Below are 21,664 nucleotides of genomic sequence, written 5' to 3' on the forward strand. Positions count from 1 at the left end.
TTTACTCATTTATTTACACAAGCAATGACTGATGAATATTTTATATTTTGTGTTATAATCTAATAGTACTTTCTTTATTTTGTATCTCAGATGGTTCTGGCTCTGGCCATTATGAAATATTTTACTTGGCTCCTGTGTTCCTTTGATTCTGTCGTTAGTAAGTTTTTGTTATTTTTATTGCTTTGTATTTGTTATCACTTTTTAAAAACTTTCTGGCATTATCAGATACTCTAGGCTTATTTCTTACTATTTTCTGTCCTAGTCTTGGTTTTAGGGATTTCTCCAATCAACCCTGGTTCTTTTACTGGAGAATGGCATTAGAAACCAAGATCAGGGCATTTGGTGTGCTCCTGGTGACTACAGTGTGGCTGCTTCTAGCCCCTCGAAGCTGACAGAGCAAGGAAAAATGTGTACGGTATAAGTGAGCAACTTGATTTTTATATATCCAGTGTTTAAATTATTTCTAAAATTGGACTACGGTACTTAATGGTATATATTCTGGGGGCTGGGCACAATGTTATCCCAGCACTTTGGGAGGACAAGGTGGAAAAATCACTTGAAGCCAGAAGTTTGAGACCAGCCTGCACAACATAGCAAGACTCTATCTCTACAAAAAATTTTAAAATGAGCTGAGCATGGTGGTGCATGACTGTGGTCCATGCTATTTGGGAGGCTGAGGCAGAAGGATCCCTTGAGCCCAGGAGTTAGAAGATGCAGTGAGCTCTGATCATGCCACTGCCCTCCAGCCTTGGTGACAGAGTGATACTCCATCTCTAAAAAAAAATTGGAAGGTGCAGCATCTGTAACATTTCACTGATTATAAGAACTGCATAAAATTTATTGTAAATGATCTGACTTCAAACACATAGTCATATCAAATCAGACTCTGTACTCAACTGTGTCCTATGTCCTCTCTTAGGACTGGACAGTCATGCTTTGCCTTCTCAGCCAAAGTAAAATTCTGTGTCCAGCCAGACCACCAAAGATGCCTTGGGTTTCTTTTATAAATTCAGGTAGACAAATTAAATAATCTCTAAAGTCCTTTCAAAGTCCTCCTATATTATACAATATTATGATAAAATTCTAACATTAGATTGCATATTCACAAAAGGACAAAATATTAAATAAGTCCAGAAAACTTGAAAAAATACAAAATCATGTTATAAAGTAGATTCTTTTCTTGTTTTAAACCACAGAACAATTCATGTTTAATTTAAATTTTAGCAATTTCATCTGAAGACCAAGCTCATGAAAATGATTTATTCAGTTTCTGGTTTAATCTAGTTAATCCCCCTTCCAGATTTAAAATTATCATTTCCATAGACACTTAAAAAGATAAACGAGATTCTTATAAAAATGCTAAAACAGGGCCGGGTGCGGTGGCTCATGCCTGTAATCCCAGCACTTTGGGAGGCCGAGGCGGGCAGATCACCTGTGGTCGGGAGTTCGAAACCAGCCTGACCAACATGGAGAAACCCCGTCTCTACTAAAAATACAAAAATTAGCTGGGCATGGTGGCGCATGCCTGTAATCCCAGCTACTCGGGAGGCTGAGGCAGGGGAATCGCTTGAATCCGGGAGGTGGAGGTTGCAGTGAACCGAGATCGCACCATTGCACTCCAGCCTGGGCAACAAGAGTGAAGCTCCATCACACACACACAAAAAAGCTAAAACATTTCAAAAACAAATAGATGTGCCACATTTCACACCGTGATAAGATTTTTATGTGTAATCAGTTATTAAGAATGACAATCAAATGACAATAGATTGGTACTTGCGGAAAACACAGGATCAAGCCCTAATAATGTTCTTGGATTAGGCAGTGACATTTATCAACAAACAAAGCAACTGGGAAACTCCAGAGGGCTGTTAATCCAGCAGTAAATTAACCACCCTAGAAGCACAATCTCTAACAATCAAAAACTTGCCTTTACTTTGACCAGAAATAAAGAACAGAGAGCAAGTGTGAAGGCAGAACACAGGTTTAGGTAGAAAAGGGTCAAGTTTGAGATTCTGTAGCTGAGATATTCAGCAGATAAGGAGTATACGAATTTAAAGGACAAGGTAAAGAAAAAGGAAGAAGATACCTTTTGGAATCTTTCATGGATTTTATGAAAAATCCATTGATAAGCATGGAACCTTGGGGTACACAAACACTTAAAGGCTGAAGAAGAGATGTTTGGAGAGAGAAAGAAGGAATGGTCAGAGAAGAATAGAACAAAGCAAGAATAACTGGAATCAGGAATCATTTAACGAGGAAGAGATGGGTCAACTGCAGCAAAGTATCCAGCAGGCCAAGTGAGATAAAGGCCGACAGGGCCGGGCGCGGTGGCTCACGCCTGTAATCCCGGCACTTTGGGAGGCCGAGGCGGGCGGATCACGAGGTCAGGAGATCGAGACCATCCTGGCTAACACGGAGAAACCCCACCTCTACTAAAAATACAAAAAATTAGCCAGGTGTGGTGGCGGGCGCCTGTAGTCCCAGCTACTCAGGAGGCTGAGGCAGGAGAATGGCGTGAACCTGGGAGGCGGAGCTTGCAGTGAGCCGAGATTGCGCCACTGCACTCCAGCCTGGGTGACAGAGCGAGACTCTGTCTCAGAAAAAAAAAAAAAAAAAGATAAAGGCCGACAAATGCCCACTGGAGTCAACTGGAGTCCCGGTGGGATCATGGGCAGGAAGAGGCGATGGAGGGCTGGAACACAGGTGAAGCTGGCAGAGGATATCGGATTTTGCCCTGTGAGCTGTATTAACCATGCATTTTTATTTTCTGTATTTCCAATGCTTTGACATCTTCGGGTTTTGCTGACCCTGGAGAGAATGTCCCTCTCAGGGTAGCCATTCCTAGAGAGAGTAAACTCACAGAGACAGGACACAGGTTTAGGAAGGAAACGGTCGAGATTGAGATTCTGTAGCTGAGATAGGCAGCAGATAATGAATATATAAATTTAAAGGACAAGGTAAAGCAACAGTGCAAACTCACCTTTCATTTACAAAGCAGCCAATGCAGAGCCCACACCTTCACCACCTCCTCTACTGGGCTTTCTGATTCTGGGCCAACATTCCTCTGCCCTAATTGCTCCAGGGCCAGGTACTCGACAATTAGAGGCAGCCCTTAGTGCCAGAGCCCACCGAAATCATTCAAACCAGCCAATCCTACGCCCACTTACCCTGCTGTGCCTTGGCTTTCCTGTGGTAATCACAGTACAACCTCTTGCCCACATTTTCCCCGTTCCTCCTTCCTCATGACCCGCCCTGGTGCTTCCCCTGTGGCCTTGTGTGGTGCACTGTGCTCCTGTCTTTAGGGACCCGTGAAGACAAACTTCTTCCTTCATGATAGTCATTTCCATGCGTCTGTGTCCATACTATCTCTGGTTAAAACAAATCCCAGGTACATTTTAAAACACGGATGGTGGTAGATCCTGCATGGAATGGTGATCTAGTCATATATATTTTATATACTCTGGAAATGATGCAAAAATTGGCTACAAGAAAGCTTATATCTCTCCTTGTAATCTTCTATAACAATTTTAAACTAACTTTTTCTACATACAGCATGTTGTTTCCTAGATGAGGCGATGAAATTCTTTATGCAGCAAGGTTTTCCAGTATATTTCAAAATACCTTATTGTGAATGTTTTTGAAATGTGTAATTACTATCTGATTACCATATGTTAAAAATTTTACCAAAGGAATGTAAAATATTGGATTAGATAGTAAAATAGAATAAGCACTCCATAAGAAATGTTTTTCCTAAGAATGGAATATGTCTGGGTTTAGAAGATTGGATGGATAAAGCTCTCAACAGTAATGATACAGTAACACAACTGAACCAAAATTCAATTCATCAACAAATGAGATAACCAAGTTTATTGCTCATTGTGCACATAACCTAACCTATGTGTTACATTTCCTTTCTTTCTTGTGAAGTATCTTTTATTTTTGCTATATCTATAAAGAATTCTTCAAGGTGTGGCTATTTTAACACCATCAATTAATGCAGTAGTAATGAGTAATTCTTTAATGTAGTAATTTTTATTCTTTTGACTTAAAGTACAGAGTATGACTCCTACCCTGCTTTGTTTTTAAATCTGTTAGAGACTTTGTTTTCAAATCTATTAGAAATCACAAAAGATAGTTATAAGAAAAAGTTACACAAACAGATAGTATTCCAAACCCAACGTGTAACTTGTTTTTCCTTTCTCAGCATCAGGCATATATGCTGGCAATAGAAAATCTCCTATAAACAAATATAACCAAGCTTTGAAGCAGTCATGATGATATTCATCTTTTCAGGTTCACCATGGCTGATGCCTGGGTGGTGCTTGGAGAGAGTAAGAAGCCGCCTGCCTGCAGCTCCTAGGCCAGGAGCCTGGTCAGGTGCTCCACACATCTCCTCTGTTGCTATATCTTCACAAGAAGCCTCATGATGGGGTCTTCCCTGTGGCACAGACAAGATACCTGGAACTCAGAGATCCACCCCTTCCCAATTCCACAGCAAGCCTGGAACCAGTGCTTTCTGTTTCATGGAAATGATCAATAGCCAATCTGATACTGTTAATAAACTTTTTACAAAACTATCAGCCAGAAATAATCACCTTTTGGGGTTTCAATTTTCGGTGTTTTTGTTTTCCTGTTTTCTCACATGTAACCATTGTGTAATACAGATCAGACTTTTTTTAACGGTTGGCTCACATAATTTGCCTTATGTTTACAGAGAAAACAGAGCCTACCAAGCGTGAGTAGACACGTACATAAGATGAATAGTAATTATGGATTCTGTAGAATTAACAGACGTATAAAATATTGGCTGTTGTGGTAGCTCATGCCTATAATCCTAGCACTCTGGAAGGCAAAGGGCTGCAGATCACTTGAGGTCAGGAGTTTGAGACCAGCCTGGGCGACGGAGCGAAACCCATCTCTACTAAAAACACAAAAAAATTACTGGGTGTGGTGGCATGTGCCTGTAGTCCCAGCTACTTGGGAGGCTGAGGTGGGAGGCCGAGGCTGCAGTGAGCTGAGATTGAACCACTGCACTCCAGCCTGGGCAACCAGAGTGAGACTATGGCTCAGAAAAAAAAGAAGAAGAAGAAGTATAAAATGTTCATACTGGGGCCTGATGCAGTGGCTCACTCCTGTAATCCCAGCACTTTGGGAGGCTGAGGCAGGTGGATCACTTGAGGTCAGGAGTTCAAGACCAGCCTGGCCAATATGGCAAAACCCTGTCTCTACTATATATATATATATTTTGTAATTAGCTGGGCATGGTGGCTTGTGTCTGTAATCCCAGCTACTTGGGACGCTGAGGTGAGAGAAAGAACTCCTTGAATCTGGGAGGTAGAGGCTGCAGTGAGTTAAGATTGCTCCACTGCACCCCAGCCTGGGTGACAGAGTCAGACTCCATCTCAAAAAAAAAAAAAAAAAGTTCAGAATGGGGCACACTCTTCAACAACAGCATTTAAATTTGAATGAGTAGTTTACGGTTTTACTGAATTTGTTTCCAGGTATTTTTCCACCAAATAACAGTGTGCCTATTTGACTAGCAATTAGTATGTGGTCGTGGCTCAGCAACTCTCCTGCCATGTCCCTGCCCTGCCCCTCAGCCCTCCTCTGTTCACCTTTCCTTCTCTCTTCATTGCTTTCCTGCAGCCCAGTCTTTTTTTCCTGGTGTCCCCCAGCTGCTAAAGTCGGGCTCGTTTATAGGCATTGGCTGAAACAATGTTTCCAAAGTGGGGTCCTTCATATCCTAGATATGCAACATGCAAATAAATGCCTAATTAAAAGAAAATTTGGATAGTACTGATTTGTGTAAAGTTTCCTTTACTGCAGGACTTTGTAGTGCTTTCTCATAGTCCATTTTGTGTCGCTATAAAGGAATACCTGAGGCTGGGTAATTTTTAAAGAAAAAAAAGCATACTTGGCTGATAATTCTGGTGACTGGAAAGCTCAAGATTGGGCATTGGCAGCTGGGGAGAACCTCAGGCTGCTTCCACTCATGATGGAAAGTGAAGGGGAGCCGCTGTGTGCAGAGAACCCGTGGCCTGACAGGAGCAAGGGGCAGGGGAGGGGCCAGGCTCTTTTTAACAACTAGCTCTCAAGAAAACTAATAGAGCAAGAACTCACTCCCACCACCTCCCAGGAAGGGCATTAATCTGTTCCTGAGGGATCCACCCCCATGACCCAAACACCTCCCATTAGCCTCCATCGCCAACATTGAGGATCGAATTTCAACATGAGGTTCAGAGAGGACAAATATCCGAACCACAGCATGCTTGTATAGTGATTCTAAAAAAGGGGGCTTAATCGTTATGTTCCCAAAGCTGGTAGACCAAGGAAGCCTTTTTTCACATTGGAACGTATAGCTGTAGAGCTGTGGGTACATGCAAGGATGGAGGGAGGGCAGAGAGTGAGCTACTGAACCAGAGTGTGGCTGGGTTTGCGGAGGGCAGATAGAAACCGTCTCTATCTGGAAGAAACTTTCCAAGAGATTCCAATATGCCACCTTTCTCCTCCTCACTCTCCTTAGTTAAAAAAAATTCTGATGGTCCCAAAAATTCAAGGTACATGAGAATTCTCAGAGTTTGTTAAAATGCAGATCTACAAGCTGCACTCGTACAGATTTATTATACTCAGGGTGAAGTCCAAGAATTACATTTGAAACTTGCCTCTCAACTGGTTCTGAAACAGATGATCCCAGAAGCCTCATTTTAACAACTACTGCTCTAGAAGGTATTAAGGACAGTAAATACTGCATTGTCTAAATATAATCAAATGCCAAAAAGTTAGCTTATGCCTCATAATAGTAGGAAGTAAATAAGACAATAGGTCTGCTTTAGCTTTGGGGAAAATAAAAATTTTAATTCTATATGTCCACAATTATGTATCTATAAATCAATAAATAAACATTTTAAAATTCAAATTATTTTAGTTTCAAAGTTAAAAAAACCTGCAAAGTTTCTTTTTTAAAATTCAATTTCTTCTGAAAAAAGTAATTCTTCCTAAAAGAAGAATTTACACAATGACTTTGGTAGGCTATGGGATATTAAAAACAGAGTAACCCCTAGTCTTCAACTTAAAGAGGCTCACATTCAAATAGAATAATATAATATCAAACTAATATGAGTTTCAGTGTGAGGTGTGCTGTAGGAAGAAAAAAACGCTATCTGTGTTCAACAGAGAAAGAAATCATCAATGAACGATATCATCAAATCAAAAAGCCTAACAATAACTCCAAGTAAATCACATTTAATAAAATTTTAATTTTATTAATATGTAAAAGACTACACATCTTTCACGTATGATATAAATATTGTAGCTATTATTTCCTGGCAGTTTATGTTGTTAGATATATAAATGGATTTATAAGAAATATTTAAACTCCAGACACTCTACTTACTACCCACTACTGTGACGTTTTCTACAATGGCAAATAGTAGAAGGAAATATCACCTGGCCACGTTTTTCTATCCTCCTACACAGCAACAAAGATCTTAGAAATCTGCTCTCAAATGTCATTTCCAGCAATAAAACTGAAGGCCAAAGAAAAAAATTGCCATTAAAAAGGAATTGTTTTAATCCTAGGTTTTCCTAACCAATATGTGATTGGAAAGTTGTTTCCTGGGACTGGGTCATTCCAGGCAAAGAGAACCCCACAGTGGGTGATTCTGTTGACTTCTGCACAGAAGCAGCTCAATAAATAGGCTCCTGCAGAAAGGCCACAATTCCTACAAGAAATACTGTGAATGGGCAGAAACTCATTCCTCTAAGTTAGCTTTGGCATCTCAGAATAAGTGTTTATGATCCTGCTAGCTAGCAGCCCCATGCCCAACAGACGTCTGGTCATACATATAACCTGCCAAATCTACTTGGTGAAAAATCATATATAACCTTTTCACTTTGACCTCTCCCCAAACTAACAGTTTTCAGTAAAATAAATAGCTTCAAGTAACCCTGCAAATAACATAATAAAAATATTAAAATGGAAGACGATGGCTATGTTCATCTGTTTGACTGTAGTAATCATTTCTTGTGCCTACATATAACAAAATATCATGTTGCACACTTTAAATATATACAACAAAAAATGATTTTTTAAAAAAAGTACCCATCCATACCCTCCTCCCAGGTGATATGCAAAGCAGCAAAAATTTATTATTATTTATGTGAAAGAAATTGTTACTCACCAGGTATAACTGTCTAAGTGGGCAGATATAATAGTCACAGACTTGCAATAGAGAGAATTGGGGCTGTACAAATCAAATCCCACTATTATGCAAGCCCCTGCAGTATTTAAGTATGTCTAGTTTTTTTTAAGTTTCATCAGATCTGTGGGGATATTTGCAAAGTGAATTTATGGTTTAAGACGCATCTGAACGCATAAATAACCGAACTGCAAAGACAGTACAAAGGAAGGGGGCCTAGATGGATGAATAGAATTCCAGCAGGCAGAGGTAAGAGAAGTGCATTTCAGGAGAGGGAGGAATAGCGTTAAGCACAGGCAGAATGGCCTCTGTAAGGAGGGGGTACCAAGCCTGGGACTGGCACAGAGGCACTTACAGTAGCTCCTGAGAGCTGCCGAAAGGTAAGAGGAGGTGGCACAAAAGGACTTGAATATCTGCCTTTCTTTCCAAGGAAGCTAGGACCTTCCTGGAAAATCAAGAGAAACCACAGCAGATTTATGACCAGGAAGAGACCAGCCCCATGCTACTTATTAAGCACGTTGATTTGCCATTGTTCAGCATAACCTCATCAAAACCCCTTCACATTCTCTCCTTAAGCTCCACGTCAGTGAGGTTTTATATTAAAACAGCAACAGCAAGCACAACAACACAAATCTGACTCCAGAAAGCCTGTAGAAATAAGGTAAACATTTACTGAAATCTCTTGAAAAGGCAGAGGTAGCAAAAGAAACATCATATACATCAATACTTGCTAACAGTCCCCTTACACTGCTGCCTCCCACATCTCACGCCAATTTCCTTTCTGTCAAAAACTGAACCTCCTCTCTACTCCCACCACGGCCCTGTTCTCAGCCTTCTGAATCTGTTTTCCTTTCAGTGGGTGAGTGCTCTGATGTTTCTTTCCTTTGGCAGGGTTTGAGGTATGGTCCCTTGTTTGTGCCATCCTGCTGGTGGCGCAGTGACCAAAGACAAAGGGAGGAGGAAAGAGGAATGAGAGAGCAGGAGCGAAGGTTACTGGGAATTCTTATCCCAGTAGGACACACTGTCAGGGGCACTAATAGAGTTGGAGATGATCGAGAAGGTCACCGTAAAACTCTCAAGAGGGTCTGAACTAGAGTGGTGGGAAGGACACTAAAAAGGAAGACCCAGATTCGAGAGACATCGCAGGCAGGAATTATGAACTGAATTGTGCTCCTCAAGCACAATGGTCAACAATGTTGCCCATCCCAACGACCTCAGCTGTGTGTTAAATTGCTAAATGACAGGACGGATACAGGCATGAACAAATGGGCTGTGAGAAGGAAGGAGGGCCAAGGACGGTGAATCAGGAGTGTTCCTGGGAACCTAACACAGTCCCCCACTCTCCGCACTCCTCGGGGCATGCTGTCTGGTCCCTCCTGCCTCAGGGTTTCCTGGTTACTACTCCCTCTACTTGGAAATGATCCCCCCACCTCCAGCTCACATCTGCATTTAGGGAAGTTGCCTGGCCTACAGAAAAAGGCAGACAGAGCAAGTGCAGGGGCAGCAAAGATTTCTGAACCTAGAACAGGTACGTTAGGCCTGGGTGATGGTGCTTATTACGTCACTACAGAAATATGGGGCCATCATTCCAGGCACATCTGGCAGAGATGAGAGTCCTTGGCCTCCCGGACCTGCGAGATATTTTCCTCCTGAATGAACGATAACCCCTGCCACCTGCTGAGTGCACCCCGTGAGAACATCCAGATAGGCCCTTGTCCTCTATATTCTCATGTCCCTGTTTGTCCCTGATCCATGTGCAAGTACTCCATTCACAGACTCAGATACGGATGTCATGAGCCACCCTTTTCTCCCCTTGTGAATGTAGTATAGCAATCAAAAAATTAGACAACTACAAACAGTCACAGAAAGCAATGGCTTTAAGGGTGCCCACAGGGCACTTTCTGTCTGACTATATTGTTGTTTAAAACTTCAGATGGTTGCCGCTTTTAACTATGGCCGGGCATAGTGGCTCATGCCTGTAATTCCAGCACTTTGGGAGGCCAAGGCAGGCAGATCACTTGAGGTCAGGAGTTCGAGACCACCCTAGCGCAACATGGTGAAATCCCATCTCTACTAAAACTACAAAAAAATAAAAATTAAAATTAGCCGGGCGTGGTGGTGCGCCTGTAATCCTAGCTACGTGGGAGGCTGAGGCAGGAGAATGGCTTGAACCCGGGAGGCGGAGGTTGCAATGAGCCGAGATCACGCCACTGCACTCCAGCCTGGGAGACAGGAGCGAAACTCCGTCTCTAAATAAATAAATAAAATGTTGTTTTATCCCTTGTAACTCACTTCAGTAAGTCTTCACTGTCTGAATCAAAGAGAAAAGATCTGTTGAATGAAACAGAAGGTCTGAATGAATGTGTGCCCTCCATGTTTCTGTACTTTGAGAGCCTTTCTCCCAGTCCTTTCACATTCCAAAGTGACATTTTATTCTCTGAGATAAATATTTTAGGCTGACAATAATTTTAAGTCAAAGTGCATGATCTGTGTGCACCATTGCTGCATGGCCGTGCTGCGGACACTGACCCTGTGCCCTCCCCTCCTGAGGGCTCCCCAGTGGCCGGCTGGACTGAGAGGCTCTGCCCGGGTTGTCCACACACCAGCTGGGCAGCCCACCTCAGCCTCCCACCTTCTCCATCCCCTCCCCAGGGCAGGACACCCTGCTCACTTAGTGCAGGTGTGCACCAGCGCCTCCTTCCACACCCAGGTGTGTGGGAGAGTGCAGACACTGCTGTCTGCTCCTCTGGGTGGCCTCCGCCCTCTGCATGGTGACAGACAGGAACTCGAAGAAAGTTTGTGGAGTGAATAAGTACATATTTATATCACAACTATTGTGAAAGAAAAATCATACTAAGAAGCCCTTGTTTGCTTTCTTAGCCATAAAGCCTGAGGAGAAGGGATCAGGAGCTGTGGTCCCACGGCCAGCCGCTAGCTGCGGGGCATCCCCAGGCCACCCTAGGCCCTCTCCTCTTCCCAAGCCCGGTGGAGGCCACCAAATGTCCCTGCAGAGGGGCCCTTCTGTCCCAGCCTCGCCGGCAGCTTCACCTTGCTCTGCTCTTGCTGGGTGTGAACAGAAACGTGTGAGGAGCTTCTCGCTTCTGTCCCCACCTTCCTTTCCTGCGTGTCCTGCCCTCCTCCCTCCAGCGCTGCCCCAAGTGCCCGGCCGCCCCCTCGGACCTCCTTTTCCAGGGGCTTTTCCCTGTTCCCCGTATTCACACGACTTCTTCTCTGCCTGTGGATGTCTCATGACCCTCTAGAGCAGCGACTTTTTCCTCCCTCATTCCTTCCACTCCCCTCGGGCATCTAAGTAGCAGGAACCTGACTGTCCAAAGTTGATTTGGGAGCAGCCGGCTGCCCTTCTAAAATGATCTAGGAAAGGTGCCAGTAACATAAGCCGCCGCCTGCTGAAACTGGCGCGTCCTCAGCCACTCGCTGCGGCCAGCGTGAAGGGGAGGGGAACGGGGCATTCCTGGCACGGTCAGGTGTCTACGGACAGCAATCTTAGTTAATTCTCAAAACCCCGGAAGATCCAGAAATGGGGTGCTGACAGGGACCTAACCTGTCCACCACCCCTCGGTCGGTGGGACTGAAACCCATGTCTTTGAGCTGCTTTACCAGTTTATTTCCAAAAAGTCCTCCCACACCTGAGAAGGGACATAGAAAGCTGGTCCCATTGCCAGCCGGATTTCTTTACTTAACTCTCAACCGTGGTAAATCTAATTCGCTTACGACCTCTTTCCGAGAGCTGGGAATCTGCAGAGATGCTCTGTTTTCTGCTGTACTAATCTCAGGCTTCCCAAAGCGAGTGCCTCGCCCAGCTCCTAGGGGAATCCACGGAGCCCCAGGCGCAGGGCAAAGGATGGGGCGGGATGGGGACATCGTACCTGCGCTCTGGGAGCCGCTGGGAGTCCGGCCGGCCCCGGCCGCGGGGAGGAAAAGCAACGGCTTGGGCTCCTTATCCGTGACGCGCGCTCCCCTGCGCCCCCGGGGCCTCCCGTGGGCTCCGTGCGGGGACAAAGCCAGCGCCAGCAGGAAGAGTGCGGGCAAAGGGGCGCCGGGCTTAAGGGGCCGCATGTTCGCAAGCCGGGAGGAGAGAGCGGAAGACTCGGGGAGGATCCCGACGCAGGTCCGGAGGGTGCGCGGCCCAAGAGAAGGCCAGCGGGACCACAGCGCGGCTACGCGGCCGGCCGCAGTCTTCACCGCGCGCCTGCTCTTGTCTACGTCCCGGGGGTCGGCTGGAGCTGCACTGGGACTCGGTCCTCAGTGTGCCGAAGCCTAAGCGCTGCGGGGCGCGGGGCGGGAACGGGAGGCGGTGCCTGGGGCCACGGGGTCGTCCCCCAGGATGAGGGCGTGTCCCAGCGCGCGGGACCCTCGGAAGTCCGCGCTGGGCCGGGCGGGCACCAGCCTCGGACTCAGCGGGTCTCAGGGCTCCCTGCGCAACGCCTGCCTCGGATCCAGACCCCGGGCTCGCTCTCTGGTCGCCGTCCCCGGGAGGACCCAGTAGGGTAACTGCCGCGTCGCCCCGGCGGTTCTCCCTGGGCTCTGTCTCCCGCCGCCCCCACCCCCGAGCCTCGGGGTCCGTCACGGCTTCCCCTGGCTGGCGGGGTCAGTAGAACCCGCGGCGCCTAGGTCCGGACGGAAAAAAGCAGGGCCGGGGTGCGGCCTGGATGAGCGGAGATCTCCACGCCTTGGGCTCAAAGGTGCGGGGTGCGCTCTGCTGCCGAGCCCCTGCTCGCTCAGGAACACTGGCCACGCCGTCACGCCAGCCGCCCCTGCCCCAGGTCTGGAGGCCCGACCTGCCCTCCTAGGTGCAGCACCGCGTTCTCTTCCGCGTGGGGGAGCGGCGGGCGGAGGAGGTCTGGGGCTGGGCACCGGGGACACACGCCCAGCTGCCCTGGCCTCCCAGGGGGGAGTGGCCGGTTTCAGTGCTTCCCCAGGTGAAATCGCCAAGGTCGACCAGTGCGCCCAAAAAAGCAGCCGGCTGGATTTTTCCTCAAATTAGGGAACTCTTATAAAGAGTTTTAGTGTTAACAACTTAAAAAATGAAATTAAGGCCAGTCGTTCTGATTAAAGTGAGCCTCTCTGATCAAACTGCGCTCTGTAAACTGTTGTTGTTTTAGTTGTTTCAGCCGCCTGCTTTATTGCTTTATGTTAAGTATATTGAAAAATGTTGAAATTGCTCGCTAATCAATTGACTACTAATTATCTCCTCATATGCAAAGTGCAAACAGGTGAAAGGAAGAAGGCAGGAATAACTAAGGGAACTGAGGCTCCATTACTCCTTAGGCGGTGCCCAACGTTACATTACTCTACAAAAAGAAATCTTGTGGGTCACAGATCCTGAATAATGACCTCAACTCCTTCAAATAGTTTATCTAGGCTTGGCATGTCCAACATGCCTAAGAAATTGGGAAGCAAAGCAAGCTTTGCAGGAGCCCTGTGAAATCGTGCCTTTGGATGAAGCTCTTTTGAGGAAGTTGTTACACAGGTGAAGACTGCTTCTTCCAATCGTTTCACTGTTAAGCACGCATAGGAATCTGGTATTTCCTAAGCAAACACAGCAGTGTAAGAGAATGGCTTCCACCAAGGGAGACCCACAAGAGTCTTCCTAGAAAAACAGGTTAAGGGTCTGAAGGCCCTACTTAGGTGGAATAAACGCTTTCTCACAGCTCTACTGAAGTGAAATAAGAAAACATTAGAAGTTCACAGACATTGACAGGCAGTTCAAAAATTAATTTTAATTGGAAAATAAAAAAATAGGGACTAGTCCGAAAAACGATGGGGAAATGCAGTATGAAATAATGCTGGAGAATAAGTGATACTGAAACCATGACAAATGGACTTTTTAATCAACCATCTATCCGGAGCAAAAGACAGCAAAACCTGGAAGCTGAATTATTTTCCTCTTCCTCTACGTTGAAAGCTAGAGGAAATAAACAAAGCAATGAAGTTTTCAAGCCTGACAGTTTGGGGTCTACTTTCAGCTGTCATTAGCCATGGGGCCCTGAGCAAACCATTTAGTCTTCTCTCTAGCAAGGTGAAGAGGTTGAACTTCAGTGGTTCTCACACTGTGTACCATGTGAAGGAGAGGCTGTAAAAAAAAAATGCAGGTTCCCAAACCCCTGGGGACGCAGTCCCCCAGGAGGATCCTGTAAATCTGCGTTTTAAGGGACTCTGGGTAGTTCTGAAGCAAGTGATCCTTTGAAACCCACCTTTATTCATTCAACAAAAATGATGTGAACGCACACTGTGGACCAGGCAGTGGAAACACAGCGGAGCCACCATAGTGGGTAAAATAAACAAAATCCTCATCTTTGTGGAGCATCTAACTTCAGGGATCTAGTTCCTCAACACAATGCTTTTATCATAAATAAACAGGTTACGTATAGCTAAGTCACTCTTTGCTTTTGTTCTTTGTTCATTGCACATCTTTGACTACTTTTCTAACTGCCCCAACTAAATGCTGCTTGCCCTGCCTCTTGCTAATTAGTTTAGAGGCAACTTGAATTGTTCATGTGGGCATTCCCTCAGTAACACTGGCTAATTTATTTAGTATATAAGGAAGGGTTTTCTGTGTAGAAATGGGTACTTAGTAACTAATGTTTAAAGTAATCCAAAGTTTTTAAAACTGTAACTGTTACAAGCTGTTTTAAGCCTTGAAACTCAAGGCACTTATTTTCTTTACAACTTAGCTAATAAATTAAACAAGTGAAGTTTCCTTATTTAACACCAACAAACCCTATTAAACATTTCAAAATACAATCACATATTTAATATAGTTGATTTTCTTAAACATTTTTAAAACCAGAATTTTAAAAGTCACAATTGAAAAATCCATTGCTACATCTCCCCCAAAATATTGGTAATATTGGTAATATAAACTTGTATTAAGGTTCTCTAGAGGGACAGAACTAACAGGAGATATATACATATATATACACACACATAAATATAGAGATATATGTAAATATATATATAATACTTAATAAACTCCTACATATATATAGGAGTTTATTAAGTATTAACTTACACAATCACAAGATCCCACAACAGGCTGTCTGCAAGTTTGAGCAACAAGGTGACCCAGTCCAAGTCTCAAAACTGAAGAACTTTGGAGTCCGATGTTCAAGGGCAGGAAACATCCAGTATGGGAGAAAGATGTAGGCTGGGAGGCTAGGCCAGTCTCACCTCTTCACTTCAATCCAATCAAGTTGATACTCAGTATTAACCATCACAAGAATAAGATTATGACACAAACCTAGAGAGTTGATGTACTCCTGAGGTAGGACAGTAAAGGTATATTGCTGGCCTTGCCAGCTGAAGGCAAATTGCTTCTGGTGGGCCTTATGGACAGGAATGGAGAAAACGGCATTTGCCAAGTCAATGTCTGCATACCAGGTACCAGGAGATATGTTAATTTGCTCAAGCAATGAAACCACATCTGGTACTGTAGCTGCAGTTGGAGTCACCACTTGGTTAAGCTTACAATAATCCACTGTCATTCTCCAAGATCCATCTGTCTTCTGCACAGGCCAAATGGGAGAGTTTAATGGGAATGTGGTGGGAATCGGAATCACCTCCCCTGCATCTTTCAATTCCTTGATGGTGGCACTAATCTCTTCAGTTCCTCCAGGTATGCAATATTGTTTTTGATTTACTATTTTTCTAGGTAGAGGCAGCTCTAATGGCTTCCATTTGGCCTTTCCCACCATGATAGCCCTCACCCTACCAGTTACGGAGCCAATGTGGGTGTTCTGCCAGGTGCTAAGTATGTCTATGCCAATGTTGCACTCTGGCACTGGAGAAATGACCACAGGATGAGTCTGGGGACCCACTGTAAGTCAGACCTGAGCTAGAGCTCCATTAATTACCTGACCTCCATAAGCCCCTACTTTAACTGGAGGACCACAATGACATTTTGGGTCCGCTGCAATCAACGTCAGCTCAGAGTCAGGGTCCAGTAGTCCCCAAAATGTCTGATCATTTCCCTTTCCCAGTGCACAGTTACCCTGGTAAAAGGCTGGAGGTCTCCTATTTCCCTTTCCCAATGCACAGTTACCCTGGTGAAAGGCTGGAGGTCTCTTTGGGGAAGGGTGGGGAAAAAACTCACTGCCTAAATTGTCAGTGATGTAGTGGGGTCCTTCCTCAAGGGGACCCAGCCTCCCCTTCATTCAAGGGGTTCTGGGTTTGTAAACTGGCTCAAATCTGGAAATTGATTGAGGGGCCATGATTCTCTGTTTTTATAATTCAAATTAGTCTTTGGTCCATTCAACCTAGAATTTTTCTCCTTATAGAAATTAAGAAGGAATGCAGTAGGCTTCCTATCAATTTCACTTCTAGGAACACTGTGATTAATTAGCCAATGCCAGAGCTCTACACAAGTCAGACTATTGCGATTGCCGCTTTGCCTCTGCTGTCCATTATGGTAGCTACGCCCACCTTGCCTTTGACAGTTGAGTGTTGCCACTTGGCCCCTGCCTCCTTGGGATCCAATTATGCCCGTTGTATTTAAATTTTGTAGTTGAATGACTGTGGTTCCCACCATTAGATCTGACATACAGAAAAGAGCAATTACAGGGCTCTTCAAAGATGCAAGTGCTGCCCTCACACATCTATTTCACAATGCATTCATTGGTCAAGGGTATATCTTCTGGACCCTCCTAGCTGGAATGAGTAGGTCTAAAGTAACTAAGCCACTCCACCATCCCAATATCCCTAAGCCTTTGGATTCCCTCCTCTACATTAAACCAAGGGAGATCAGGCATTTCCAGCTTGCTCTCAGTGAGCTATCTTTTAATCCATATTTCAGCTAACTGAGCAAATAAACTATTAGAACCTTTTTTTAACTCCCCAAGCTGCAACATTAAAAGCAGAGTCCCTACTTAGTGGGTCCAAATCAATAAATTAAGCCTGATCGAACTCTATGTTCCTTCCACCATTATCCCATACCCTTAATGTCCATGTCCATGCCTGTTCTCCAGATTTCTGTTTATATAGATTAGAGAACTTAAGCAGTTTTTTTCGAGTGTAGCACACCTCCTCATGGGTCACACTCTCAACCTCACCTCTAGGGACTCGTGAGGACTTTAGTTATAGGTCAGGAAACAAACAGGAGTGTTGGGGCTGGCTCCTAAGGAGAATCAACATTATTTTGCCTGGCAACTGCTTCGGGGAGGCCATCACTGTTGCCTCGGGCAGGACAAGGTTTATCTTCTCACACAGAGGTGGAAAGGCTGATGGCAGCATGGGTAAGGGAGGGGATTTTGCCACTACTGGGGATGGAGAAGCTGTTTCTTCTGGAAAAAAAGGTTCATCAGAGTTTACAAACTCTGGGTCAGGGTCCTCCCACACGTCTCATTCCAAGTTGCAGGGTCCCATTCTTTTGCAGTCAATGCCCTCACTTTAACAGTAGACACCTGGTGAGGCTGTGCACGCACCTTTCATTGCAGATCAGCCACTCGCATGATACAAGCTTGTGTCTGTCTTTCCACAATTTCAGCTCTTTCTCTACATGAGATAAGGCTCTCATTCAGGGCAATCTTAGCAGATTTCAGGCTCAGTATCTGCTTCTGAAGTCAGGAGACAGAATCCCTAAGTTCCTCATTTTCTTTCATCACTTTGTCCACTGAACTTTGGAGCAAGCAACCAGCTTCTTTATGTTCGTTGGGTCTCCACATATGGTCAAAGGTATTATGTATAGAGTCACTAAACTCCTTGCCTCTCATGAGCAGTGAATCAGGAATGTCAAATACATTTATTTTGCATAATTATCTAAACAGTTCATGCCAAGGACTATCAGTGTTCTCCATACTATTAGAAGTAGAGTCCTTAGCATTTTGAGATCTAATCATACTAAGCAACCAACTCCAGAAACCCCAAAACCAACGAAAGAACTCCATCCTTAATATTATGTTCCTCTAGAACCACTCCCGGTACCAAAATCTGTATTAGTCAGAGTTCTCTAGAGGGCCAGAACTAATAGGAGATAGATAGAGATGATAGATAGATAGACAGATAGATAGATAGATGATAGATAGATAGATGATAGATAGAGATATATACATATATTAGTTTATTAAGTATTAACTTACACAATCACAAGATCCACAATAGGTTGTCTGCAAGCTTGAGGAGCAAGGAGAGCCAGTTCAAGTCTCAAAACTGAAAAATTCTGGAGTCCAAAGTTTGAGGGCAGGAAGCATCCAGTACAGGAGAAAGATGTAGGCTGGGAGGCTAGGCCAGTCTCACCTTTTTCCATTTTTCTGCCTGCTTTATATTCACTGGCAGCTGATGGACGAGCCGCAGACAAAACTCCTCAGACACCGAGTTAAAGAAGGAAGTGGTTTATTCATCAGGGAGCATCGGACAAAACTCCTGTCTCAAGGGCCGAGCTCTCTGAGTGAGCAATTCCTCTTCCCTTTAAGGGCTCACAACTCTAAGTGGGTCTGCATGAGAGGGTCATGATCGATTGAGCAAGCAGGGGGTATGTGACAGGGGCTGCATGCGCTGTGTGGTCAGAGTGAAACAGAACAAACCAGGAAGTTTCACAATGTCTTTTCCATACAATATCTGGAATCTATAGATAACATATCCAGTTAGGTCAGGGGTCGATCTTTAACTACCAGGCTTAGGTCAGGCAGGCCCAGGCCTGGTTTTGGGTCTGGTTCCTAGGCGCCAGGCTACCTGCCTTTTGTTTCGCTTTTCTTTTCTGAGTATAAAACAATATGAGAGGGTCTGTCTCTCTTCTCTCAGCCTTTTTACATTTTTCTGCCTGCTTTATATTCACTGGCAGCTAATTAGATGGTGCCCACTAGATTAAGAGTGGGTCTGCCTTCCCCAGCCCACTGACTCAAATGTTAATCGCTTTTGGCAACACCCTCACAGACATACCCAGGATCAATACTTTGTATCCTTCAATCCAATCAAGTTGACACTCAGGTTTTTTTGTTTGTTTGTTTGTTTGTTTAGTATTTATTGATCATTCTTGGGTGTTTCTCGGAGAGGCGGATGTGGCAGGGTCATAGGATAATAGTGGAGAGAAGGTCAGCAGATAAAACACGTGAACAAAGGTCTCTGGTTTTCCTAGGGAGATGTCCCTGCGGCCTTCTACAGTGTTTGTGTCCCTGGGTACTTGACATTAGGGAGTGGTGATGACTCTTAACGAGCATGCTGCCTTCAAGCATCTGTTTAACAAAGCACATCTTGCACCGCCCTTAATCCATTTAACCCTGAGTTGACACAGCACATGTTTCAGAGAGCACAGGCTTAGGGGTAAGGTTATAGATTAACAGCATCCCAAGGCAGAAGAATTTTTCTTAGTACAGAACAAAATGGAGTCTCCTATATCTACTTCTTTCTACACAGACACAGTAACAATCTGATCTCTCTTTCTTTTCCCCACATTTTCCCCCTTTTCTTTTCGACAAAACCGCGATTGTCATCATGGCCTGTTCTCGATGGTCGCTGTCTCTTCGGAGCTGTTGGGTACACTTCCCAGATGGGGCGGCTGGGCAGAAGCGCTCCTCACTTCCCAGACGGGGCGGCCGGGCAGAGGCGCTCCTCACTTCCCAGACGGGGCGGCCGGGCAGAGGCGCTCCTCACTTCCCAGACGGGGCGGCCGGGCAGAGGCGCTCCTCACTTCCCAGACGGGGCGGCCGGGCAGAGGCACTCCTCATTTCCCAGACGGGGCGGCCGGGCAGAGGCGCTCCTCACTTCCCAGACGGGGTGGCCGGGCAGAGGCGCTCCTCATTTCCCAGATGGGGCGGTCAGGCAGAGGTGCTCCTCACATCCCAGAAGATGGGCGGCTGGGCAGAGGTGCTCCTCACTTCCTCCCAGATGGGGTGGCTGGGCAGAGGTGCTCCTCACTTCCCAGGCGGGGTGGCCAGGCAGAGACGCTCCTCACCTCCCAGACAGGGCGGCCAGGCAGAGGCGCTCCTCACCTCCCAGACGATGGGTGGCCGGGCAGAGGTGCTCCTCACCTCCCAGACGGGGCGGCCCGGCAGAGGTGCTCACTTCCTAGACAGGACGGCCGGGCAGAGGCGCTCCTCACCTCCCAGATGAAGGGCGGCCTGGCAGAGGCGCTCCTCACCTCCCAGATGGGGCGGCTGGGCAGAAGCACTGCCCACCTCCCAGATGGGGCGGCCGGACAGAGGCGTTCCTCACATCCCAGATGGGGCGGCTGAGCAGAGGCGCTCCTCACTTCCCAGACAAAGGGCGGCTGGGCAGAGGCACTCCTCACTTCCCAGATGAAGGGTGGCCAGGCAGAGGCGCTCCTCACTTCCTAGACGGGGCAGCCGGGCAGAGGCGTTCCTCACCTCCCAGACGAAGGGCGGCCGGGCAGAGGTGCTCCTCACATCCCAGACGATGGGCAGCCGGGCAGAGGTGTTCCTCACCTTCTAGATGGGGTGGAGGCCAGGCAGAGGCGCTCCTCACATCCCAGACGATGGGCAGCCAGGCAGAGTTGCTCCTCACTTCCCAGATGGGGCGGCCGGGCAGAGGCGCTCCCCACTTCCCAGACGGGGTGGCAGGGCAGAGGCGCTCCCCACTTCCCAGACGGGGCGGCCGGGCAGAGGCTCTCCCCACTTCCCAGACGGGGCGGCCGGGCAGAGCCTCTCCCCACTTCCCAGATGGGGCGGCCGGGCAGAGCCTCTCCCCACTTCCCAGATGGGGGGGCGGCCGGTCAGAGACGCTTCTGACTTCCCAGATGGGGCAGCTGCCGGGCAGAGGCGCTCCTCACTTCTCAGACGGGGTGGCCGGGCAGAGGCTCCTCAGTTCCCAGACGGGGCGGCCAGGCAGAGGCGCTCCTCACTTCCCAGATGGGGTGGCGGCCGGGCAGAGGCACTCCTCACATCCCAGATGGGGTGGCTGGGCAGAGGCGCTGCTCACTTCCCAGACAATGGGCGGCCAGGCAGAGGCGCTCCTCACCTCCCAGACGGGGCGGCCGGGCAGAGGTGCTCCTCACTTCCCAGACGGGGCAGCCGGGCAGAGGCGCTCCTCACCTCCCAGACGGGGCGGCCGGGCAGAGGTGCTCCTCACTTCCCAGACGGGGCAGCCGGGCAGAGGCGCTCCTCACTTCCCAGAAGCGGCGGCCAGGTAGAGGCACTCCTCATTTCCCAGACGAGGCGGCCAGGCAGAGGCGCTCCTCACTTTCCAGACAATGGGCGGCCAGGCACAGACGCTCCTCACTTCCCAGACGGGGTGGCGGCCGGGCAGAGGCGATCCTCACTTCCCAGACAGAGCGGCCGGGCAGAGGGGCTCCTCACATCCCAGACGATGGGCAGCCAGGCAGAGACGCTCCTCACTTCCTAGACGGGGTGGCGGCTGGGCAGAGGCTGTAATCTTAGCACTTTGGAAGGCCAAGGCAGGCGGCTGGGAGGTGGAGGTTGTAGCGAGCCGAGATCAGGCCACTGCACTCCAGCCTGGGCAACATTGAGCATTGAGTGAGCGAGACTCCGTCTGCAATC

The 21,664-nt window shown here is 46.9% G+C and overlaps 2 protein-coding genes across 3 annotated transcripts in view; one reads left to right on the plus strand and one right to left on the minus strand.

Moving 5' to 3' along the window:
• The window catches only part of ALKAL1 (ALK and LTK ligand 1), a 31,820-nt gene extending 18,972 nt beyond the window's left edge, over positions 1–12,848 (minus strand). For both annotated transcript variants that reach the window (XM_001149038.6, XM_009455381.4), the window contains exon 1: positions 12,086–12,848. In XM_001149038.6, coding sequence (XP_001149038.1) covers positions 12,086–12,275 — 190 coding nt within the window. In that variant the 5' untranslated portion in view covers positions 12,276–12,848. The remainder of the gene's footprint in view (positions 1–12,085) is intronic.
• A 7,271-nt stretch (positions 12,849–20,119) lies between these two features.
• LOC134810741 (calcium-binding protein P-like) lies at positions 20,120–21,297 on the plus strand (the record flags this gene model as incomplete). Its single annotated transcript, XM_063816783.1, has 4 exons — positions 20,120–20,205; positions 20,279–20,341; positions 20,612–20,735; positions 21,076–21,297. Coding segments are annotated over 4 exons (495 nt in total), but the record flags the coding sequence as incomplete, so codon positions are not given.
• Between the last annotated feature and the right edge of the window lie 367 nt (positions 21,298–21,664).

The sequence above is a fragment of the Pan troglodytes genome, chromosome 7 (assembly GCF_028858775.2).
Source record: "Pan troglodytes isolate AG18354 chromosome 7, NHGRI_mPanTro3-v2.0_pri, whole genome shotgun sequence".
NCBI classification, from domain to species: Eukaryota; Metazoa; Chordata; class Mammalia; order Primates; family Hominidae; genus Pan; species Pan troglodytes.